The sequence below is a fragment of the Podarcis vaucheri genome (genome assembly GCF_965113315.1).
Source record: "Podarcis vaucheri genome assembly, chromosome: 10".
Lineage (NCBI taxonomy): Eukaryota > Metazoa > Chordata > Lepidosauria > Squamata > Lacertidae > Podarcis > Podarcis vaucheri.
The window spans coordinates 14,972,641-14,998,723 of record NC_138748.1 but is presented as its reverse complement, the minus strand read 5'-3'; the positions used below and the strand labels follow the sequence as shown (position 1 = coordinate 14,998,723).

The 26,083-nt window shown below is 43.7% G+C and overlaps 1 protein-coding gene across 2 annotated transcripts; it reads right to left on the bottom strand.

Moving 5' to 3' along the window:
* Positions 1-667: 667 nt before the first annotated feature.
* Positions 668-24,428, bottom strand: ZNF800 (zinc finger protein 800). 2 transcript variants are annotated; one of them, XM_082239612.1, is made up of 5 exons: positions 24,102-24,428; positions 19,350-19,460; positions 17,196-17,291; positions 6,793-6,936; positions 668-5,642 (listed from the first exon to the last, which is right to left on the bottom strand). In XM_082239612.1, exons 2-5 carry the CDS (start codon positions 19,408-19,410, stop codon positions 3,496-3,498), a joined length of 2,448 nt encoding a protein of 815 aa, XP_082095738.1. In that variant the 5' UTR covers positions 19,411-19,460; positions 24,102-24,428; the 3' UTR covers positions 668-3,495. The 2 variants fall into 2 exon arrangements, with proteins under 2 accessions (XP_082095738.1, XP_082095739.1); XM_082239613.1 differs by having other exon boundaries at positions 19,350-19,457.
* Positions 24,429-26,083: the final 1,655 nt, after the last annotated feature.

The window sequence follows — 26,083 nt, the reverse complement described above, 5'->3', positions numbered from 1 at the left end:
TGGCTCAAAAAAATCACTTCTGTTCACTCAGCTATTCAAATCAAAGTCAAAAAACACACCCCATTTTGACCGTTTCCCTTGCGCAGTCAAGCAATCCAGTCCGCCCCCTCCTTCTCCAAGCATCCCTAACCTTCTGCTCTCTTGTTGTCTCCCCATCAGACCCAAGAGTAAAAAGGTAAAAGGTAAAGGACCCCTGGACGGTTAAGTCCAGTCAAAGGCAACTATGGGGTTGCAGTGCTCATCTTGCTTTCAGGCCGAGGGAGCCGGCGTTTGTCCACATACAGCTTTCCGGGTCATGTGGCCAGCATGACTAAATTGCTTCTGGCGCAACAGGACACTGTGATGGAAACCAGAACGCACGGAAACGCCGTTTACCTTCCTGCGACAACGGTACCTATTTATCTACTTGAACTGGTATGCTCTTGAACTGCTAGGTTGGCAGGAGCTGGGACAGAGCAACGGGAGCTCACTCCATTTCGGGGATTCAAACCGCCGACCTTCCGATCAGCAAGCCCAAAAGGCTCAGTGGTTTAGACCACAGCGCCACCTGCGTCCCTAGCCCCAAGAGTACCTGGGCACTGAGATAAAGGCTGACATAACCCATATTATTCTCGGAGTTGTAAACACGCACAAATTCAACTAATAAAATCAAGTACAAACATTGGAGTACATTTACCTCAAATAACTTCCAGTCTGCTTTATTTCCAAATAAAGTACATTTCTCCAAGAAGCAAGTGTATTCAAACATAGAACATTTCCAGCAACAGTTACAGTCTATTTTCCATTCACAGTTTTGTTTTTTTAGTGCAAAGCACTAAAAGGCCAAACACTTACCTATCCATAAAAGAATAATTTTTTTTTATTTATGATCAACATTTTTAGATATATTTTATACAAAAAAGTATATATGGACACAAGGCATTCCCTAAGCAAGGGAGTCGACCAATATTTTAAAAATGGCATTTCTTCATTTGTACATCGGGTTGGATCCAGAGAGAGTCCCTTCCGTGAACAGAAGGGACCAAGAACCAGCAGAAGCTCTTACAGGAGGAAGGTGAAGCGAGGTGGTTTTTGCCACTTCCTCTTTCCTCTCTAGCCCTCCATGTCACACCTCACACTGCTCTGGAGGTGGGAGAAGGAGGAATCAGTGAAAATGGCTTCATTAGCCTTCCTCCAGTAGGAGAGTCCTGTGAGCGGGATCCTGTTCACAGGTCCTCTGGATCTAACCCATCAACTTTTAAACTATGGCAATTTGACACAAATCACTAAACATTTTCTAAAAATTAAGAAAGCGCAGAAACCTGCCAAAAATTTCATAATGGTAGGTATGCTAATGTTTTGCTATAGAATCGATTATAAAATAAGACAGGAAGCAAGAATTTCATAAACTTTACAGTGAAAGTCAAGTGCCATCTACAGTGGTCATTCAACATCTTGTGGGCAAAAAGAAAGAAAGAAAAAAAGTCCTTCCACTATCTTCCGTTTAAGCAATATTTAAGGAACTATGGTTGTATATGAATTGTCTACAAAACCCATCTACTATCTTCACATGAACATTAGTGTACTGTGTTTTTAAAAATAACTAAAATTTTAAACTGCATCTATTAAAGTGCTTGTGTATAATCTTTTTTTAAAAAAACAACAACAATTAAAATAGGGGAATGTGGGTCACTTGTAAACTTCCATATGAAAGACTGACCAATATGCTAACCATGCAAAATTACTATACTTTTTTTTTTTTGCAGCAAGTTCAGTACAGTCAAACTTAATACTCCCAGAAACGTATTGAACCATGAATTGAAATTAGCGCCAATGCTAAAAAATATTACAATTCAAATTGCAGTTCAAATTACGCTAAGAAACTGCTCATATACATTCATCTGTAAAAAAATATTTTTAAAGTACATCACACAACAAGTGTTTGCTTAGTAGTATATCACAATGGACGTAAAATCTGTTCAGCAAAATTAGAATTAAGTAAGGGCCAAGTCTGGAACGCATGCTCCAAGTTGATAACGTCCTTAAAAAGAATAGGGCTTCAAAAATGGTTTGCAAAATTTCCCTTTTAAAATGTTCATTTTTCTGTTACCAGCACTACTGCACACATGAAATAAGAAAGCTGGCTATTAATTCAAAGGGCTATTTTTAATGGAGTTTAATCACTCTTGAAAAACTCAGACAAGACGTTACCTTTTAGGAACAATCAATACATTTACTAAGAAAATAGCTTATAAAAATATTTCCTCTCATAGAACTATTTCAAGATATTAGTGGTTCTAATTCCAAATTTTACCACACATCATCTCATGTTAAGGAGAAATACATATATCAATATAATATTTAGCCAACTTTAAAAAAGGGGGCATTACTTGTAGGCAGCATGAACATTTTCCACACAAAAGCCAGAAGCACTTTCTGTGTCCAATAAGCTGACTGTGGTTTTGGTAAGAATAACCCATATCTTTATTATTTAGCCTTTAAAAGACAAGACGAAAAAACCCACCAACTTCCCCCCAGCAACCTGAGGGTAGCTCCCAAATATCTGGAAGCTTGTCTACATATAACCTTTTCACATTAAAACCAGAATCCACAAGTGGTTTAACTCTGGAAAGATACCTTCACCTAATGGGAACTTTGGATCTGAATTATCAACATAGATATACTCTTAATAAACATCTGTTAGAGATTAATAATCTTTCGTATAAAGTAGTAATTAAAAAACCCCACCAAACTATTATCTCCTTGGTAGTTGGTTGCCCAACAACATTTCAACTGAAGCTAGTTAAGACTGTTGTTTTGTATGTCATGTAAAATTGCCACTGAACTGTAGAATATCCAATATCCCACCCACAGGTGTCTAAACAGGGTATGTGGAAACAAACATTATGGTTAAAATGCTAGCTACAAAGGTCCAGGTGCCAAAATTCTAGCTCAGGAAAAAAACTGAGATTTTAGTTTCTCTAAGAGGAATGGACATCTTGTGTCAAACAGAGAAACGGAATTTTAACGCAAAAGTGTTGACTCTAAACTATAGAGCTATATAGAGCTATATACCCTAAATTTATGCTCATCTTAAGTATGCTAGCATTTATGCAAAAACTCTATATGCCAGAAATATTTGCTAACGGACTAAAACCACAGGGAAACACAGCACTAACAGGCTATTTCAAGCCCATCAAAGGCTTTCCTCTACCTGGTCAGTACCAACGAAGTGCAAAGTTAATTTAAAAAAACCTTTGGAACTACGGTCCCTACCGCTAAACATTATGCCCCAAACAACTTGTTACAGAATATTATTAAACTTTCAGGAACCGACCATGTACAACTGTGCTAGCTTCACTTTCTTGAACAAAGACAAATTCATCTTGAATACTATAAATACGTGGCTGAGGAGAATAAATGCAATATTCTTTTTATGTTCTACAGCGTCAGAGTCTGAGCTAGAAACACCAGTGGAAAATTCAGGCAAACGTTTTGCAAGGCACTAGTTGTTCCTCAGCAGACAAGAGCTTTAGATCTCGTGCTTCTGCCTTTGGTTGTATTGTTTTCTTCGGGCGAATGGGATGCATTTGCCTTATGAGTCTTCTTGTGATGCTCTAGGAAAGTCTTTTTGGCAAACGCTTTCCCGCATTTATTGCATCTGTGCAGAGAGAAATTCTTTGTGACTTTCACTTCAATGCCCACATCAGCCCCTTCGTATTTCTTGCTCGGCGAGTTAGAGGTGACATCCGGCTTTGTGCCATTTTGCTTACCTTCATCCCTCGGAGCGCCTCTTCTCGTCACCTTGTTTAAAACGCAGTCAATGGGTTTTTTCACCGCTCTGATTTCTAAGCTCGCCGTTATCTTGCCAAGGTAGCGCGAAGACTTTTTGTGCACGACGGTTATATGTCTGATCACGTCGCGCTTCCGGCGGGTTTCGTAAGGGCAGAGAGGGCACCGGTAGAATTTCACAAAAATGTTATTTCCATCCGTGTGCAACTCAATGTGCTTCGTTAGATTTTGCTTGGACGTAAATTGGCGTTTGCAGAGTTTGCAGTAAAGCTTTTTAAAGTCAAAGCCAACGGAAAGTCTCGGCTTCCTGGGCTTTCGGAGACCACTTGCGATGGACTGATTACTTGACTTAGAATTTTCAGAGCTCGGCTTAACTTTATTTTTCTTTGTGGGTGGTGCGTTCTTCCTTTCAGTGGAAGAAGATGCATTCTTCCGTTCAGCAGATGATGCATTCTTTCGTTCAGCGGACGATGCATTCTTTCGTTCAGCGGACGATGCATTCTTTCGTTCAGCGGACGATGCATTCTTCCGTTCAGCGGACGATGCATTCTTTCGTTCAGCGGATGACACATTCTTTCGTTCAGCGGATGACACATTCTTTCGTTCAGTGGATGATGCATTCTTCCGTTCAGCGGACGACGCATTCTTTCGTTCAGCAGACGACGCATTCTTCCGTTCAGCAGACGACGCATTCTTTCGTTCAGCAGACGATGCATTCTTTCGTTCAGCGGACGATGCATTCTTCCGTTCAGCAGATGACGCATTCTTCCGTTCAGCGGATGATGCATTCCTTCGTTCAGCAGATAATGCATTCTTTCGTTCGGCGGATGACGAGGCATTCTTTTTCTCAGTCGATGAAGATGCATTCTTCCTTTCATTCGAATGATTTGTTCCCTTTGTTTCATTCTGTGGGGAGCTGATGATAGGAGGCACTGATTCCGCAGGTTCTGCTGGTTCCGTTTTCTCTTTCACTTCTGTGCTAACTGTGTTATTGGGCTTCTTCTCTCTTTTAGCATTTTTTGCCGAAAGGGTTATCTTGTGAACAATCTGCATATGCCTTTTAAGCATTACCTGCGAACTGTATTTCCTCTTGCACAAGAGGCATTTGCAGGTGGTTAAGTTGTATTCAGCCTTAAGGGACTTTTGTTTTCGGGTCTTAACAGATTTTTTAGCCGATTCCAAGGACAAAGGTTCCCCAGGCTTTGTAGCTATGTCAGGAGTGATGGAATCCCTCCTCAATCCCCTATGAACTTCATCAAAATGCCTCCTTACATTGGCTTTTGTAGCAAAGGATTTATAGCATACAGGACAGCTCCTACCCAATGTTACAAGAATGTTCTTATTGCGCCCCCTTCCAGATGTCTGATTTGGTCGCCTCTTAATTTCAATAAATTTCTTCAGTTCCTCCATCTTCTTCTTGTGTACTTTTCTAATATGCCGGCGTACACTGCGTCTGGAATGAAATTCTTTTTTACAGAGGCAGCAAATTAACTGGTGACCCAAATCTGGTTTATCGCATTGCAGCTGAGGCTTCGAGGACAGAGACGGTTCTTCTGGAGTCAATATTACCTTGCTAGCAGCAGCAGCCACAGGAATCTCCGCCGTTTCTTCCTGTGAAGGACTAGGAACCGCTTTAGGAGGTTCTGCGGTAGGTTCTGGCATTTCTGCTACAGGAGCTGGTTCGGTGGTGACATTCATCTCAATGTTCTCAACTGTGCTATCCGCCTTTGAAACATATTGAAAGACAGCATTCCGGTTTGTCTCTATAGGTTCCAAACGGATTATATAGTCTTGCTTGTCCACTCTAGGATACATAGCTTCCAGGAGATCGCTTATGGCTTGGCTCTGCTTATCATTTACATCAGGAGAGTCTGTAGATTTTAAAAAAAAACAAAAACCCACAATGTTTACATTATATTATTTCACAGGTGTCACTCTTTAATTATAGATTTTCTTGGTTTACAACATGCATTGTCTCTTTTCCAGGTTGTGGATTAGTTACATATGATGTGAGACATTAAGTGTTGTATACAGTACAGTAATACAGTGGTACCTCGGGTTAAGAACTTACTTCATTCCAGAGGTCTGTTCTTAAGCTGAAATTGTTCTCAACCTGAGGTACCACTTTAGCTAATGGGGCCTCCCGCTGTCACTGTGCCACCGCTGTGCAATTTCTGTTCTCATCCTGAGGTAAAGTTCTTAACCCGAGGCACTATTTCTGGGTTAGCGGAGTCTGTAACCTGAAGCGCCTGTACAGTGGTGCCTCGCAAGACGAATGTCTCGCAAGACGGAAAACTCGCTAGACGAAAGAGTTTTCCGTTTTGGAGGTGCTTCGCAAAACGAATTTCCTATGGGCTTGCTTCGCAAGACGACAATGTCTTGTGAGTTCCTGCTGGTTTTTTCCCCTTTCCTCCCCCCTTTTTCTAAGCCGCTAAGCCGCTTATCAGCTGATCCGATCAGCAGATAAGCCGCTAAAAGCCGCTAATAGCGCTAATCCGCTAATCCTTCAATGGGCTTGCTTCGCAAGACGAAAAAACCGCTAGACGAAGAGAATCACAGAACGGATTCTTTTCGTCTTGCGAGGCACCACTGTAATCTGAAGCGTCTGTAACCCAAGGTACCACTGTACTTCTGTTTCCCCCTCTGCCAGGATAAAAGGACTCAGGTAGCAACTGAGACAAGGAATTTAGATATGTGGAAAAGCATCCTCTCCTCATCCTCTGTTGCTTGCTCCTCATCTCCTGCTTGCATGTTTCCCAAAGGCATCTGGTTCGCCACTGGGAGAACAGAGTGTTCGATAAGACTGGCCTTTAGCCTGATCCAGCAGAGCTCTTGCTATGTTTGTGGGTTATCAGACTTCTGCGGCTTCCGATTGGCTGCAGGAGCTTCCTACAGCCAATCAGAAGCCGTACTTTGGTTTCCGAAGGTTTTGGAAGTCAAACGGACTTCTGGAACAGAATCCGTTCGACTTCCAAGGTACAACTGTATGTTGAACAAGAGACTTGAGAGAACAAAACTTACTGTCATCCATCCGGAGACTTGGAGGACAGTAGAACTTCTTGTGGGTTATTAAATTCGGTAGTCCTCTGAAGAGGCTGCGGCATAATTTACATTCGAAGATGGTGTCCACATCTTTCAGCAAAATATGTTTAAGTTGCTTAGTTCCTGAAACATATAAAAAGAAACATATAAAAAGTTACTACTAGGTGCATTCGAGGCATGATCCAGGTGAAGGGAAGTACTTTAAATGTTCAATTATGTTTATGGGGAAATTAATCAAACGCCAACATCTTTCCCACAGACATAAGTAAGACTAATGGTTGAATGTTACACATACCTACCCATACTTACCCCACTGAGTTCCATGAGACTTACTCGCATGTAAGTGTGTCCAAGGTAGCAACCCTTAAGTACTTAGTTTTTGGCCCCTTGGGCCGCTAGGGGGCTTGCATGGTGGTCAATAATAATAATAATTTTAATAATTTATTTATTTATACACCACCCATCTGGCTGGGTCTCCCCAGCCACTCTGGGCGGCTCCCAACTGAATATTAAAAATGCAACACAGTGGTACCTCGGATTACAGACGCTTCAGGTTACAGACTCCACTAACCCAGAAATAGTACCTCGGGTTAAGAACTTTGCTTCAGGATGAGAACAGAAATCGTGTGGCAGTGGCGCAGCAGAAGTAGGAGGCCCCATTAGCTAAAGTGGTGCTGCAGGTTAAGAACAGTTTCAGGTTCAGAACGGACCTCCGGAATGAATTACCGTATTTTTTGCTCTATAAGACTCACTCTTTCCCTCCTAAAAAGTAAGGGGAAATGTGTGTGCATCTTACGAAGCGAATGCAGTCTGCACAACTATCACAGAAGCCAGAACAGCAAGAGGGATTGCTGCTTTCACTGCGCAGCGATCCCTCTTGCTGTTCTGGCTTCTGAGATTCAGAATATTTTTTTTCTTGTTTTCCTCATCCAAAAACTAGGTGCGTCTTGTGGTCTGGTGCGTCTTATGGAGCGAAAAATACAGTAAGTTCTTAACCCGAGGTACTACTGTATAGCATTAAACATTAAAAACTTCCCTAAACAGGTCTGCCTTCAGATGTCTTCTAAAAGTCATATAGTTGTTTATTTCTGATGGGAGGGCGTTCCACAGGGTGGGCACCACTACGAAAAAGGCCCTCTGCCTGGTTCCCTGCAACCTCACTTCTCACAGGGAGGGAACCGCCAGAAGGCCCTCAGCGCTGGATCTCAGTGTCAGGGCTGAACGATGGGGGTGGAGACACTCCTTCAGGTATACTGGGTCAAGACAGTTTAGGGCTTTAAAGGTCAGCACCAACACTCTGAATTGTGCTCAAAAATGACTGGTTGCCAGTAACTGGTTAGTAGTCACTGACAAACTTGGCCGGGGGGGGGGGGGGGAGTCCCTACAGGTGGATTGTGAAGGGGCTGCAGAATGATCAGTTTTGTGCAGCACAAAGTGCATGCCTTACCAGGTATTTATGCTAATAGTCTTTTATACTTTTAGTTGACTCCAGAATTGAAACTGGTTCCTTGTGATCTCAGGGGCCAATCTTAAGGCCAGGGCAGTTTAGTATGGGTACAAGTGGTCCCTCAAACAGCCTGTTTAGGACTTTAAAGGTCAACATGAGTACTTTAAACTGAGCCTGAATACAGCACAGGGTGGATAAAACTCAATGATTTTTTTTATTTAAAAAAATCAGATTTTTAAAATTTAAATCAGATTTTTTTTTTTTAAATTGGATTTTAAAAATAAAATGCTTTTGGAGGAAAAATCTTTCTAAAGATAGTTTTCTATTTAAGTTACATTGTATTCCAAAGTCTATTCAGCAGGAAATAAGGATTTGTTTTGAGTATTTCATGTGTGCTAAAACTCAGTCTAAGTTTTTTTTAAAATAAAAAAAATGTTTAACCAACATGGATACATATGCCATAATGTTATTGTTTTAGTTAAATTGTTATTAAGGAAATGATTGTTTTTCTCCTTCCAATAAAGTACAGCAGAAAAGTTTTCCAAATATAAACAGTCAACTTACTAAACCTCACAATAATTTCATAATTATCGGTCTATGCATTTCTAATAGTATAACCAAATCATTAATTTTTGATATAACTGTAAAGACTACTCTGAAAATTTATTATTCCAGAAATAAAAACGTCATCTGGTTGTAAATATTAATTTTTTTCCAGCAAGAATGAGTCCTTCCTTAAAAAAAATTATTTAAATCAAGTCTTACTGACTAGTGATTTAAATTGTGATTTAAATCAATTTGATTTAAATCAAATCCATCCTGATAGAGCTTGTGGTGTGCCCTAAACAATGGCTCACATAAACAAACTAGTGCTTGCATTCTGAAGCAGTTGAAATTTCCAAATAATCTATAAAGGCAGCTGTAGAGTGCACTATATAGTCTGGATGTGAAGAGAGCACATTTAACGGAATATTTGCTTTATTTAGATTAAATAGCTTGGACTGGTTCACCAGCTTTGGCCCTACTAAAAGTCACTCATCGCCACCAGACTCAATATATATATTTTTTTATAAAATATTTTATTCAGTTTTCAAACATAAAATAGAAAATCACATATCAACATAGAGATAAAAGAAAGAAAAGAAAGAAAAGAAAAAGAAAAAGGGAAAGAAAAACACAACTATTCATAATATTGTATTGTACACTTAACTGGACTTCCTCACATCTCCTTACCCTGCATTCTCCATAATAAAAGTGCCAGCAAATTATTACCTTATTTCGGCTCTTATTTTATACCTCTCAGATGTTATACTTCTAATCTTAAAATGATTTTTTAACAATTAGTTGTAGCTTGAATTAAACATAACATTATTTTAAGTTTCGACCTTTTCTTACATATCACCTAACTTTCTAATTCTTTCAAACGAATTGCTGGAACCATGTTTTCCTGACTCGGAAAGGGAAAGGAGATTGTTAGCCGCTTTGAGACTCCTGAAGGGGAGTGAAAGGCAGGATATCAAATCCAAACTCTTCTTCTTCTCTTCTTCGTACAATTTTTTAACACTCATACAATTTGTATTGTTTTTGTAAATAGTCTTTAAACTTTTTCCAATCCTCTTCCATTGTTTCTTCTCCCAGATCTCGGATTCTGCCAGTCATTTCGGCCAGTTCCATATAGTCCATCAATTGCGCCTGCCACTCTTCCAGTGTGGGCAAATCTTGTGTCTTCCAGTATTTTGCGAGAAGTATTCTTGCTGCTGTTGTTGCGTACATAAAAAAAATTCTATCCTTCTTTAACACTTTCTGGCCTACAATGCCCAAGAGGAATGCCCCACCAGACTCAATATAACTAGCACCAAGTTTAGGAAAATCCCCTAACTTGGTTCTTTCAGCGACTGTGCTATCCAACCCAAGTCAGTTCTACTGGGGCATTTTGACCAGAGCAGGTAGAATAAAGGGGTGGAACTATGGGAGAACACTTTGATCCAAACCTCCTCAAATGACTTCTTTCAGCAGCTTCATGTGAATGTTAAATAGCATGGGAACATCAAAGACAAAACTATAAGATGGAACGGAAATCATCAAACACCACCTTCTGGGTCCAAACCTCTGGAATGTCCTGGTCCAGAGAGACAGCCCATTGTTGATGGTATTTAAAGCTGTTTAGAGGCCCATCAGAAAATAATTAGATGATTCCTAACAATATCCCAGCATAAATCATCCAATTGAGTGACTCAAAAACAGGCCAAAGCCAGAGGGAAATCAGTTAGACCCTTGAACACAAACTACCGGTAATCTTGAGTAATTTATTTCAAACCCTTCAGCATCTAGTTACTGAATAATGAATGATATTTTCTATGATGTATTCTTATCTATATTTCTCTCTCTCTTTTTTTAACCAAATCTGGACTTCAAGATGCTGTAAAGTTCTGTTTAAAAGTGTGAATGTGGGCATGCCTCTCTCAACATGAAACGATATCAGTGTAGATATCCAACTGATGCTACTAACAACCCATTATTCCTATTACTCCTGTTGCTCAGTCCCAGCTCCTGCCAACCTAGCACTTCTAAAGCACACCAGTGCAAGTAGATAAATTGGTACCACTGCGGCAGGAAGGTAAATGGCATTTCCATGCACTCTGGTTTCCGTCACAGTGTTCCGTTGTGCCTGAAGTGGTTTAGTCCCGCTGGCCACATGACCCAGAAAGCTGTCTATGGACAGACGCCAGCTGCCTCGGCCTGAAAGCAAGATGAGCGCCGCAACCCCACAGTTGCCTTTGACTGGACTTAACCATCCATGGGTCCTTTACCTTTATTACTCCAATACTGCAAAACTGTATATTTTTCACTAGCGTTATTTCTTTCAGATATAAATTATATAAAATCAAAGTCCATTCCCCCAAAACACAAATTTATTTAACATTAAAACATCTATTGAATTAATTTTAATGCCACTTCTCAGAAAGCCTTAGTAAGACATTAATGAGGAAGTCAAAACAAAACAAAACAAAAAGATTAAGCTGCTTGTTTCCAGATTAGCCTATTTTACCTAGTATACTGATAAAAACTATGGTTTCAAAAGCAAGGATCATACAATAGTACAACTGTACAATACTTATACTATTTTCACAAGCAAATATAATAGTTAAAATGGTACTAAATGGGCAATAGAATGATGCTGCAATTCTGTGCAAAACTGTTATTTCGCTGTTTGAAGGGATCACCCAACAACATGCTTGGTATATGGAACATTATTTCCATTTTCAAAAGTTTATTTGCCTAGCACACGATCAGGTATCCAGATTGATCAGGTGTAAAATATCCTAAAAGCTAAAGACAAACTTGGGTCCACACTGCATCCCTTTTATATAAAAGTTTCAGAGTTCCTTTTCAAAGCACTTCTATTTCTCTTATGTCAAACACCTGAGCAAAAAAGCCATTTGTACAGTAGTACCCCGCAAGACGAATGCCTCGCAAGACGGAAAACCCGCAAGACGAAAGGGTTTTCTGTTTTGGAGACGCTTCGCAAGACGAATTTCCCTATGGGCTTGCATCGCAAGACGAAAGCCCATAGGGAAATGCTGGCCGTCGGGAGCAAAGACTTTCGCCCACAGCCGGCCTTCAGAAGAGGACCTCTTCTGAAGGCCGGCGGGGGGCAAGTCTTTGCTCCCCCCGCCTGCCTTCCCCCCCCCCTGCCCCGGGCGATCTTAAAATGCTGGCGGGCGGGAGCGAAGCGTTCGCTGCCGACCCCCAGCATTTTAAAATCTCCAAGGGACAGCAGAGAAGTCTCTGTCCCGGGGAGATTTTAAAATGCTGGGGGTCGGGAGCGAAGCGTTAGCTGCCGACCCCCAGCATTTTAAAATCTCCCCCTGTCCCGGGGAGATTTTAAAATGCTGGGGGTCGGGAGCGAAGCGTTAGCTGCCGACCCCCAGCATTTTAAAATCTCCCCGTGTCCCGGGAAGGTTTTAAAATGCTGGGGGTCGGGAGCGAAGCGCTGCCGACCCCCAGCATTTTAAAATCTCCCCGTGTCCCGGGAAGGTTTTAAAATGCTGGGGGTCGGGAGCGCAGCGCTGCCGACCCCCAGCATTTTAAAATCTCCCCGTGTCCCGGGGAGGTTTTAAAATGCTGGGGGTCGGCAGCGCTTCGCTCCCGACCCCCAGCATTTTAAAACGCTGTTCCGAAGGGGGGGGCGGGGACAGCTGCCCCAGCCGCCCCTCTTCGGAAAGCTGTTCCGAAGTGGGGAAGGGGGGCGGGGACGCCTGCCCCAGCCGCCCCACTTCGGAAAGCTGTTCCGAAGTGGGGCGGGGGGGCGGGGACGCCTGCCCCAGCCGCCCCACTTCGGAAAGCTGTTCCGAAGTGGGGAGGGGGGGCGGGGACGCCTGCCCCAGCCGCCCCACTTCGGAAAGCTGTTCCGAAGTGGGGAGGGGGGGCGGGGACGCCTGCCCCAGCCGCCCCACTTCGGAAAGCTGTTCCGAAGTGGGGAGGGGGGGCGGGGACGCCTGCCCCAGCCGCCCCACTTCGGAAAGCTGTTCCGAAGTGGGGAGGGGGGGCGGGGACGCCTGCCCCAGCCGCCCCACTTCGGAAAGCTGTTCCGAAGTGGGGAGGGGGGGTGGGGACGCCTGCCCCAGCCGCCCCACTTCGGAAAGCTGTTCCGAAGTGGGGCGCGGGGGCGGGGACGCCTGCCCCAGCCGCCCCACTTCGGAAAGCTGTTCCGAAGTGGGGAGGGGGGGCGGGGACGCCTGCCCCAGCCGCCCCACTTCGGAAAGCTGTTCCGAAGTGGGGAGGGGGGGCGGGGACGCCTGCCCCAGCCGCCCCACTTCGGAAAGCTGTTCCGAAGTGGGGAGGGGGGGCGGGGACGCCTGCCCCAGCCGCCCCACTTCGGAAAGCTGTTCCGAAGTGGGGAGGGGGGGCGGGGACGCCTGCCCCAGCCGCCCCACTTCGGAAAGCTGTTCCGAAGTGGGGCGGGGGGCGGGGACGCCTGCCCCAGCCGCCCCACTTCGGAAAGCTGTTCCGAAGTGGGGCGGGGGGCGGGGACACCTTCTGAAGGCGGGCAGGGGGCGAAAGTCTTTGTCCCCACTGCCTGCCTTCCCAGGGGCTTTTAAATCGCCCTGGACAGCGGAGAAGTCCTCCGCTGTCCGGGGCGATTTTAAAATGCCGCCCGCCAGCATTTTAAGATCGCCCCGGACAGCAGAGAAGTCCTCCGCTGTCCCGGGGTTTTTTAAAATGCTGGGGGTGGGAAGAAAAGCCCTTGTCCCCCCCCCAGCCTTCAGAAGAGGTCCGGGGACAGACTGTCCCCGGACCTGGTCTGAAGGCGGTTTCCCTAGGAACGCATTAATTGATTTTCAATGCATTCCTATGGGAAACCGTGCATCGCAAGACGAAAAAACCGCAAGACGAAGAGACTTGCGGAACGAATTAATTTTGTCTTGCGAGGCACCACTGTAGTCCCATAAATTATTGCTGCTGCTATTTGACAGTGCTGGTGCACTAAGTAAACACCCGAGAACATAGAAATGTCAGACCATGGAGCTGACTTGCCATTTAAATTAGATTTACAAGGAATTCTGTGTCATCTTGCATGTCATGCTTCTGGTTGTCACATGTCCACTGCCATTTTGAAAAACTGTTGCCAGATCATGAAACTATGGAAAATTATCTTTAAAATGATATACAACATGTAAACTATATATGAAAATGAAAAATAGGTGGGTATTTCCATGGAATCGCCTGTTACTTTACTTTTTTTCATTTTTCTCTACTAGTATTTCCTTTTTCTAAGGTTTATTTCATATATCATTCCAAAGTATGTTCTGTACAGCTTAACTGTGTTGTTCTTGTTTTACGTTATCTAAATTGATTCTAAGTAGCCAGGAAACATGTTTGAGAAAACACAGCTTGGCTTAATGTCTGAATTAAGATACCAAACATGGTTTTCTGCTCCTCTTCTGGAACCCAGATACAGCTAAATTCAGAAGTTTTTAATAGACTGATAATGAAAAGAAAAAACAGTTCTAAATCACTGTTTGCTTGATTGTTAGGAAGCTCGACCCATGCTTAGCACATGAGTGATGTTTGAACTTAGATGATGATGATTAGATTATCTATCTAATCATAGATAATCATAGATAGATAGATGATAGATAGATTGCTGCTGCTTCTTTATAGCTTTCATTACCTGGCCATTACCTGGTACAGTATAATTATTCTAACTGGAAGGAGGCAGGGGCTGGATAGAAACTTATAGAAGTCCAGTACTGTCTTACCAACCATTTTGAACACAGTATTATTATTTTATTCTGGGTATTTCTATATTGCCTTACAACTAAATTATCACTTAGGTTTACATATGAAAGGAATTAATATAAAACAGTGAAGATAAAAACGGCTAACAATTAAAACACTAAAAGGTAGAAATACAAGTAGCATAAAACAATAAACACCTAAAAAACCCCACCTTAAATGACTAGGTAAAGGTAAAGGACCCCTGGACGGTTAAGTCCAGTTGAAGGCAACTATGTGGTTGCGGTGCTCATCTCGCTTTCAGGCCGAGGAAGCCATCATTTGTCCACAGACAGCTTTCCAGGTTATGTGGCCAGTGTGACTAAACCGCTTCTGGCGCAACAGAACACCGTGACAGAAACCAGAGTGCACAGAAATGCTGTTTACCTTCTCGCCACAGTGGTACCTATTTATCTACTTGCACTGGCGTGCTTTCGGACTGCTAGGTTGGCAGGAGCTGGGACAGAGCAATGGGAGCTCACCCCGTCGCGTGGATTCAAACCACTGACCTTCCGATCAGCAATCCCAAGAGGCTTAGTGGTTTAGACCACAGCACCACCCGCTCCCATAAATGACTATAGTTAGCAACACGTAGATCCATTCAATCACTATCCTAACTTGAAAAGACCATCTAAATAGAAATAATATACTCCAGTCCTGCTTGACAACACCAACCTTGAATCCTTACTCCTTTTTTTCAGAAAACAACAAGACCACATCGGAAAATAGTAATAATAATAATCATCATCATCATCATCATTTATTATTTGTACCCCACCCATCTGGCTGGTTTTCCCCAGCCACTCTGAGTGGCTTCCAACAAAGATTAAAAATACATTAAAATGTCATACATTAAAAACTTCCCTGAACATTCAACCTAAGCCCGAAATTTCTAAGGTCACAAAGGAGAAATTCCAAATTTCTGCAGACAGGGCAAAGAAATGCTTCTTCCCTACAACACAAAATAAGCATATGCAATTTACTAAAAGATATGGCAAAAGCCACTAATTTAGATGATTTTACAAATGGAGTGGCAAATTAAAATTAGAGTAGATTTATAGTTACCAGTTTTCCGTACCTAAATTTATTTATTTATATTTTATTAAAATATTTAAATGCTTCTTATATGGGCATCTCAAGGCAGTCAATAAGAATATCATACATAATTATTATACAGTAAAATCAACAATCAAACATCATTTTTATCTCATAACAGCTGTCACCCATTGCCAGCAAAAGCCATGATAAAAAATACGTTTACTGCATATCTCAGAACTGCACTGCTATTGTAAATACATAATTTATGGTGTACAGTTTCCCAAAGGGGCTTTCAAAATTTGAAATTCTACAGTCTCAGCTACGATGTATACAGTAAAGTCGTACCTTGGAAGTCGAATGAAGTCCGTTCGATTTACAAAACGTTAAGAAACCAAAGTGCGGATTCTGATTGGTTGCAGGAAGCTCCTGCAGCCAATCACAAGCCACGGAAGCCCCATCGGACGTTCGGCTTCCAAAAATAGTTTGCAAACCAGAACAGTCACTTCTGAGCTCGTGGCATTCGGGAGCCAAAACGTTCGAGAACTAAGCTGTTCGAAAACCAAGGTATGACTGTACAACCAAAGAACATTACAACAGAAGAACATTTAAAAAGATGAAGTGACAACAAAAACAACACTCTGTCTGATCAACATTCACCGCAGGACACCAGCAAAGGCCTGGGAGTACCAGAAGCATCTGACTGACTACTTACTGTTGGTAATAGAATAGTAGAGTCGGTGAATCTTGGTTAGACCTATTTATTCATTTAGAAATTCTCCATGCACTCATCTTAAAGTAGGAACCCAGGGTGGTATACTTACAATCAAATATCAATACCATAATTAAAACAAGCAATTCTTAAAACATTGGGTAGCATCCAGCTGAACTTTCCTCAGCGCCAACCCACCAAAATTTATGGACTAAAGTTAGTCATGTGCATTACCGTGGTACCTCGGGTTAAGTACTTAATTCGTTCCAGAGGTCCGTTCTTAACCTGAAACTGTTCTTAACCTGAAGCACCACTTTAGCTAATGGGGCCTCCTGCTGCCGCCACGCCGCCAGAGCACGATTTCTATTCTCATCCTGCAGCAAAGTTCTTAACCTGAAGCACTATTTCTGGGTTAGCGGAGTTTGTAACCTGAAGCGTATGTAACCTGAAGCGTATGTAACCTGAAGCGTATGTAACCCGAGGTACCACTGTAATTTCAGTGGGTTGTATCCAAGGATATCAGTGTGAACATGAACTAACTTGCATGGGCACAAGATAACTTTACTTCTTTCTCCTTCCACCCTCACCCCTAAAACTGCTCCAGAGAGTTGGGGGGAACCCCCAGAGCAGATTTTGGAGGTGGAGGAGGGAGAGAAGAGGTTCCATATTACCTGCGGAAGTAGGCTTGCATGTGCAATTATTTTGTTGGTTACAACCCAGTGGTTCTACTGTGAATATGACTAAAGTTGGACACAACCCAAAATCAAATCCATGAAAATCCAAGAGCGCCATTTTTCTTAAAACGTGAAATAATGATTTTAGATTGTTCATTAGATGTTATTTACGTCACCACTGAAGCATTCCAAACCTTCAAGGCAAAATAATATATAAAAAAGAACCTACTCGTACCTGATCGAAAACATTCAATAATTTGCTGAATGCCAGATTTTGATGTCTGAAGAGGCTGCTGCAATAAAGGATGGTCTCCAGGTTCCAGTATATGCACTGCAAAATAGTCACAATAAATAGTAAAAAAAAAGAGCTTAAGGTACATGTCCACACATAAATGTCAACTGCACTGAGGCTGTTCTATTAAAGTTCTATTAAAACATTGCAATATAGTCTGGACATCAAAAATGACAAATATGTAGGTTTTTTATTGCTATTTCCAAAACAACTGCAATGTCTGTGACTGTCTCAGTTAAGCTCAAAAAAGCATATTCACACACAAATAGAGATACAGTGGAACCTAGGTTCTTGAACGAAATCCATTCTGGAAGCGCGTTCAGCTTCCAAAACGTTCGAAAACCGAGGCGCGACTTCCCATTGGTTGCAAGAGCTTCTTACCCTCAGCGGAAGCCGTGTCGCAGGTTCAGGTTCCAAAAAACCTTTGAAAACGGAAGCATTTACTTCTGGGTTTACGGCATTCGAGAACTGAAACGTACTACAACGGAGGCATTCGGAAACCGAGGTTCCACTGTATACATACAGCTTATCTAGAAAGCAGTTACCACTAGAAATGACAAATAACATTTCTGAAAGATAGAATACACGTAATTGCTAGAAATAATTGCCATAAGGTCTTACCAATGTTGTCTAGCAATTCCTACACTCATGTACCTATATTCATATTAGGATTATGTTTGCTGCTCAGTTGCATTTATCTCAATTTAAGTAATGAATTATGCCAGTGTTTGTTAACTCTGTTGAGCCAGTCAAGATGCAACTGGGCATCTTTGGAAGAACATTTATTTCAATCACAGCTTTTTATTTGTAAAGATTCCTAACAGACGTGTCACCCAATTAAAGAAATCTGAGATGATTAGCCATATACGGTATAGTCAAGTAATCAACTGATCAATTAATTCTATATAGGTAACAACCCTATTCTGAAGCAACTTACTTTCTTTGGGTTGTACCCACTTAAGTCATGAGTTGATATTAATGGGCTCAAATTATTAAAATCCATTTGTTTCGAAAGTTTACTCCAAGTGTGACTTAATAGGATAAAACCCTTTGTTTTTAGATGATACATACAGTATATGCATTATAGTAAAGGTTAAGGGACCCCTGACCATTAGGTCCAGTCGTGGCCGACTCTCGGGTTGCGGAGCTCATCTCGCTTTATTGGCCAAGGGAGCCGGCGTACAGCTTCTGGGTCATGTGGCTAGCATGACTAAGCCACTTCTGGCGAACCAGAGCAGTGCACGGAAACGCCGTTTACCTTCCCGCTGGAGCGATACCTATTTATCTACTTGCACTTTGACGTGCTTTCAAACTGCTAGGTTGGCAGGAGCAGGGACCGAGCAACGGGAGCTCAACCCGTCGCAGGTATCTGAACTGCTGACCTTCCAATCGGCAAGTCCTAGGCTCTGTGGTTTAACCCACAGCGCCACCCATGTCCCATATGCATTATACCAAGGATCAATTTAAAAAGACACTCCAACTATATGAGAGAAAAGGGGGGCACACTTTTCTCCATCTTAAGATGGTACTTGCCATTTGCACTTATTAGAAGTATTTCTTAAATATACATAGAAGCAGACCTCTATTTATGTGGCAGTACATATAGTCAATTAAAATGTTTTTATACATGCCTACTCAAGCTCAGGTAAGTAGGTTAGTAGGTAACCTATCTTAAGTTGAAGCACTTACTAATGTGTACATTTCTCTTCATTTTCTCGTTTCATTTTTTTTTAGGTTACAAGCCATTTTTTTAAGCTCATGTGGTTATTACAGCAACATGCCAACATCAGAATATTTGTATATATTTATATCAAGCTATTTGTATGCTGAATAAATTTTGTTTTGCAGGCCTTGGAAACATAGTCTCCAAAAATGTTTATTCCCTGCCTTCTCCCACAACCCAGCCTACAAGAAAGAAATACAGATGTAAGAAGTACTCCATCAAAACCCAACCATTTTTAAAATACTGGCAATATAACAATATTTGAAGATGTCCTAATTCCATTACAGCAGCATAATATGGGCTATCTTTTCCCGACAGCGTCTTACTGCATTTATTTCTTTTTTAAGAAAGGTAGATTACTAAAGCACTATTACCTGGTTCACAGCAGCCATGGTGATGGTGGTCAGTCTGACAACACTTGTCCCTTAGAGGCATTTTCTACATCAACGCCCTACTTTCCTTCTACATCTAGTAGCTCGTTTCTGCTAAAATAAGCAAATTTTCTATCATTTACCAAGGAAAATAAGGTTCTGCAGTGTTACATGACTTCCCTGTAAAAACCACTGTTCTAAGAATGAGTGGTGAATATTGAACATATATACAAAGAGCAATTCTACATATGAAAAAACGAAATCTTCTCAACTCCGCCATTGTTATAACATGGATACATGGATAAATTTTGTTTTAGAAATAGCTATTGCAATCAGAAGCAGCTTAAGTTTCATCAAATGGGCTTGGAAAAGAGGCAAGTCATTCCCTCCCAAATCAGGAAAGTTCTTCACTCCTTTTCAGTGCTAATTCAAATTAGCTGATCTAAGCTCTGTAAACCCCCAAATACCTTTTGTCCCACCTCAATCCCCAACCCTACTTATTCCTTCTCTCTAACCCCCCGTTATGTTTGAACCACCCTGTGATGAAGCAGGGCATATACGTAGTTACCTGGCTGGTTAGCCAGGTATACTGCTCCAAGAACAGCAAATACCTATGGGATGTGTAAAGGGGGAAAGTTTCTCCAGTGCAGTAGTCTCTGGGAAATGTAGTCTTCCTGAAAAGAACTGCTGGAACTCTTTTTGGGAATCTCCTTTCTTCTCTTTCCCCATGGCTATTTGCTACCTTCCAGCTGGAAAAGGGCTCTGGGACAGCAATTATTGTCTTGACTTGGATTTTAATCCAAAAGGGAAAATAAGTCTCCTGAATTCTTTCAGCCGAGCATTAGAAGCCTATAAAATGCACATCGGAGTAACCAAAATAACATTTTCACTCAGCCCTATTTACAAACATTTTTGTAATGCGAACTGACATTCACAAAGGATTTTATTTATCGGAATGAAATAATTGACAGAACAACAGATGATGGCCTACTCAAAAAAGGGCTGTTTGCGGTTTTCAGCACTCCACCAGCATCCAGTCAAAACTGGAGGATGGGGAATAGCAGTGAGTTTAAAAGACTTCAGAAATACACTACTTTAGAGTAAAGTATATATGAGTTTATGGAGTGCATTTACCAATCCAGTATTTTTTATGCAACTTCTTCCTAAATATCCTCCAATACAGATTTCAAATTGCATGCATCCTGTCACATCACTGCCAGCTTCTAAGCCACTGATCTCCTTTGCAGCCTCACACACATTTGAGGCTACATACATAGAACTGCAGAACTTTGGGCAGGTTCCCTCATGCTGCAATCGAAGGAGTTAAGAGCACTACAAAATGTCATTCTCTAAAATGGTTCAACTGTTTGCAAAAAAAGTATATGATGCTTGCTCCTTCATAACAGCATAACATTTAATTCTGTTTCTATGTGTACACACACCACATTGATGGCTTTATGTTTTGAAGCGGTCTATAAATTGGTTTAATAATCGTGAACCACAAGAGCTCCTTCAGGAGTAACCATTGCAGGCCATGCCTTAACACATTTACTTTCCATTCAAAGGAAAAGTACTGGTACTATGTTGTCCAGTTATACCAGCTCTTACTCTATTCCCAACATAACAATGGAAAGCGTAATGTCGATGAACAATAGGTTCAAAGATGCTCTTAAGGCAAATCTTTAAAAAATGTAGTATAAACACCGACAGCTGGAAAACACTGGCCTGTGAGTGCTCCAACTGGCCTCTGCTAAAGGAGTCATGGAGTTTGAAGACACTCAAACTCAAAATGAAAGGGAGAAATGTGATAAGAGGAAGGCATGCTTGGCAAATCCTCAACGTCATCAATTCCTGCCCGGAAACCTATGTCCCCACTGTGGAAGGATGTGTGGATCCAGAATTGGCTTCCACAGTCACCTACGGACACACTGTTAAGACCATATTCATGGAAGACAATCTTACTCGGCTATGAGTGATCGCCAAAGAAGACAAATTATGGCAAGATCTACACACAACTCAATCCAAGCATGTTTACTCAATGGTAAGTCTCCCCCCCCCCCAAAGGGACTCACTTCCCAAAAAAAGAATATGTAGGATTGCAGCATCAGCATCTAAATAAATGATCAAACTTTCTGTCCTTGACAAAGACCATCTCCTTTCCATGTCTGTATGCAGTGCATGTGGACCAGTGTTAGAAACTTAAATACATCAGCTAGGCACCAAACGGCTCCTTAAACCAGATATGCATTATAACATGTAATATGTCAAATGTAAAAAGGTAAAGGTAAAGGTACCCCTGCCCGAACAGGCCAGTCTTGACAGACTCTGGGGTTTGTGCGCCCATCTCACTCAAGAGGCCGGGGGCCAGCGCTGTCCGGAGACACTTCCGGGTCACGTGGCCAGCGTGACAAAGCTGCATCTGGCGAGCCAGCGCAGCACACGGAACGCCGTTTAAATGTACCTAGTCACAATAACACGACATCCCAGAATACTATTTCTATCACTTTTCACCAGCACCTATTGCTTCCCCATGGGCTGAAAAAATGTGTTTAATTGTTGGCAACCACAACTATATTTGAAAATGCACATTTCTCTGCACAAATATCTCCATCAAAAAAGTCATCCTACCTCTTGACACCTCCTGTCTCCCTTCCTCTCCATATATGCAGCAAAACACTCCCTTGACAACTTAAGCCAGACAATTTTACAACTATCTACAGAACTCATTTTGTTGTCTCACTTTCTGTGGACTGTTTTTATGTACACTGCTTATAAATGGAAACAATTAAGCAGCATATAAATGCCATAAGTAAATAATAAACCTATTTTTATTGTCAGGAATCAATCCCGCTGTGTAAAGACAGACAAATGACCACATACAATCTACTGCAACTGAGGAATCAATACCAGTCCCTTCTTACCTGACAAGTCAAACCATGCAGTTCCCCCACCCCAATCTCACATTCACCATAAATGAGGGGTCAAGAACTTGATCCAAACCTATTCCTGAGCTAGGCACTCCCTTGCCCTCCAGCTGTCAAATATAAACCAAAATAAGATGTGTCCTGTGCACGTAGCTTCAAACATGTGATGATGCAAAGGAGATCAGCCCCACAGAAGTCAGCAATGCTACACCTGTAAATATCCTGTTGCTGGAGGATATGTAGGATCAATCTGTTGGCCCTACTGCAAGAGACGTTACAGGCTGGCAGATGTGGCAATGCACTGGCCCACTATCCTTGGCCAAATCCCCAGGGTGTCCCCTTGTGAAAAGTCATGACTATCCAGGGGCGGACTTTGGTAATACAGTGCCGTGGGTATGCAAGAGCTAGCCAGGTTTTTTGCCCTGGGTAAAGCATAAAGGGGTGCCACCGAGGCTCCCAGCCTCTCTCTCTCTCTCTCTCTCTCTCTCTCTCTCTCTCTGTGTGTGTGTGTGTGTGTTTACACACCAGTGTTAGAAACTGAGATGTGAAAGCTAGGAGCTAAACTTAAACCTAAGAACAATACAAAGCTGAAAATGAATGAACAGCAGCTAAAATATTATATTTTTCACATGGTCTAGTCCTTTCCCTGCCTACCCCCCTAGTATTCTGGATTTCTTCTCCAGTCTTCAGAGAGTAGCTGGAAGTGGGGAGGCAGGAAAAGCTCCTCCTTTCCTTCCACTCCACAGTTTAAATCTGAAATCTTAGGCGCAGTACTGCGCCCAGAGCTCAAAAACTGCTCGCGTTGGTAAAATTTCCTGTCACAAAATGTGCCTGGAACAGTGGGAGTTTCGAACACCAGCGCCCACAAATGTGCGTGAGGGGCAGTGCCAAACTGGGTCTTTGACCCTTGTGAGGTAATGCCTAATTTTGCCCCTGGGTAATATGGCACTGTGAGTGAGGATGAAATTTGGTACACACATATCCCAAATGTTAATTTGACAATAATTCATAATGGGGAGGGAGAAACTGTATACTTTAAAAGGTTGTCATTGTACTTCAGCAGATCCTAACCTATTACAGTATTTGTAAGAATACTGAGGTTTCCCCCCTTCTCCCTTTTATTTTCCCTTCTACACAGGTTCTGTTTCTCTTTCCTTTTCTCTCGTTTACTTACATCTCACAACGTTTAGTGTACATATAATCATGTACTTTTTGAATTTTCAATAACTATATTTTTAAAAATTGACAATAACACAATTTGGCACGTTTGCTTTTTAACCAATCGTCTCAGTAGGTACCCACATAAATATAAGATATTATTATTATCATCATTATCCTTCGACTCAGCACCCTGTGATGTGGAACCGCCCGACACTGCCCTAAATCTGGCGCTGGGCTGATCCATGCCACACACAGGAATGCCAACCCAGACCATGCCAACCATTACGACCTGGCCACCCACCCCATCACTAGCCTTTCCATGCAGGAACAAAACAACAACAACAACAACAAGCATTCCAATGCAGAACCCACATTCCCAAACACACACACACCCCTCTCCCTCTTGCACTCATCCCTCTCCACACAAGTTCCCTCTCCCCCGAACACACCACCTCCTCCCAGGTTACCAACTCCTCGCGCGCTCTTCCGGGGCCACCTGTCACACGGGTCGCCCGCTTCACACAACCCAGCATCGGCGCGCGAGGGGAGGGAGCGGGCACGCGCGCGTACACCCACACGCCAGCCAAACCAACACGCATCTCCTTCGTGTTTTCCGCGGCGGGCAAGGGTGCCCGTGAACGGAGGGAGAGGCGAGTTTCAGCACACTTACGGGAAAGGCTCCTGCGGGAGACGCCAGCCCGGCCCGAGCGAGGCGCGTGGGGTGCCTGCCGGGCGGGCAGCGGCTGGGCGTGAGCGGAGCCCCTCTTCGCCTGCCCGCCACCGGCCGGCGGGACGCGCGCGGGAGGCGGAGAGGGAGGAAGGAAGAAGGAGCCCCTGGGCTGCTCCGAGGAGGCGCAGGCAGCAGGTGACAGCGAGCAGGGCGCCCGGAGAGGAGGCTGCGCGGGGGACCCTGCCACCGCCGACGATGCGGGGCCCGGCGGGGAAGGGCAGCGCGCTGTTGTCGCCGCGCCCCGACGCGAACTCGCCGTCGCCTGTCCCGCCCAAGCGGCCCCGCGACGCGACCCCGGAGCCGGATGGGCGCAAGGGCAGGAAGTGACTGCGGCCGCGGCAGGCCCGGGGCAGCGCACGGCGCATGCGCCGCACCCGGCTTTTTCCCTCCTCTCCGCCCCCTTCCCAGCCTCCTCGCTTCTCTCTCCCGCTCGCGTTCTCCTCCCACAAGAGCCCCGAGCGCGCAGGTGGCTGTTGTGCTCCGCGGGGTTCCCGCCCGACGGCGACCAAAGTTGGCGGCGGGGGCAAAGTTGGGCGCGCGGCGGAGGGGTCCCCTGCGCGCGCCTCCTCTCCAACATGCGCCTCAGCCAATCAAAGGAAGGCACCTCGAGGCCCGCCGGGGCAAGAAAGGGCTCCTTGCCTTTCCCCCCCCCCTCTCTCCCAGGAGGCTCCGGCTGCGCTTGGCTCGCTTGCGCCCTTTGGAGCCGCCGTGGCGCGCGCCTTGGTGCCAGGGCGCACGGCTTGGCGAAGGGAGGTGGAGGCGCCGCCGCCGCGCCTGCCTTCCTGCCTGCTTTTCCGCGACGCTAGCGAGCTCGGCGTGGCACTCCGACCCGCGTTTAGAAAGGGGCTGAGCGAGGGAAATGCTCCGGCTGCGGCGCTTGGGTACGTCTGGCGCCCTGGAGCAGCCGCCTCGCCATGGTTTTTACGCACTCGCAGAGGCGCGCAGGGCGAAGGGAGTCCAGCGCGCCCGGGAAGAGGAAAGTTCCTCCACGCCGCAGCTCCCTCGGATGGGAAGCATCGGGTTCTCCGGGCGCGCTGTTTTCTCCGCTGGTGGGAAAAAAGGCTCCATCCGTGGCGCAACGGTCGCTTCTCTGCCGTGCCATTGCCGGCTTACTCGGGTTTCGCGACAGGCGCATCTTAGCAGGCTTTTAAAATCCCGCCGGCCGATCGACTTCGCGTGCCTGGTCTAAATTCTCTTTTTTTTAGTTTTCCTTAGCAATCCAGCCGCCACGTCTGTGTTTACCAAAAAAAATACAACGCCGGTTGTGGCTGGTTATACCGGTGCGCGGGGAACCCTAATGGCGAGGGACGTGTAGATTCTGTGCACATGCAGAAAAAAAGCATAATTCTGAGAAAAACTGTCTTTCATTGACAAAACTGAAGTGTTTTTATTGTTTTGACCGCAAAGATGAAGTGGAGCAGGGAACTCCGAAGCTGGATGAGGGGACAGTGAAATATCCAAGCAGGCGAGGCTTTCGTTGCTATGCACCGAAGCAGAGTGGGCTGTAGAAAAATAAGCACATTTACGCTATTTGCATAATTTATAGAGATGTTCTGCGCTTCTTTGGTGCAGATGTTTGAAATCGTGCCTCGCTAGTTTCACAGTAACAGATGTAACAAAACTTCCCTATTAAGTGAAGTTCTTTGGATGCTTCCAGGTCATTTCCGTTGAAAATGGTCTGCAAATTAATCTGAGCTTGGAACAAAATACATTGCATCATCTCCAGCAGATAATTTAATATAAATAAAGTACTCTTGCATTTTATTTATTTGTTTATCTAATTTGTAGTCCACCTCATATTGCAACAGAAATTCCTTAACAGTTTACAAATCCCAAAAAAAGATATAATTATAGAATACAAATTCCACATTCAAAACAACAATACGACTTAATTGTCATCAGCATCACAATTCCAAATTTTA

Bases quoted from the DNA above. Each gene is read 5' to 3' on its own strand.
- ZNF800 (XM_082239612.1), bottom strand. From the start codon at position 19,410: ATGCCTCTAAGGGACAAGTGTTGTCAGACTGACCACCATCACCATGGC. The intron at 6,937-17,195 runs GTACGAGTAGGT...TATATGTTTCAG, and splicing joins TATTGAATGTTTTCGATCAG to GAACTAAGCAACTTAAACAT. The intron at 5,643-6,792 runs GTAAGTTTTGTT...TAAAATCTACAG, and splicing joins AAGTCTCCGGATGGATGACA to ACTCTCCTGATGTAAATGAT.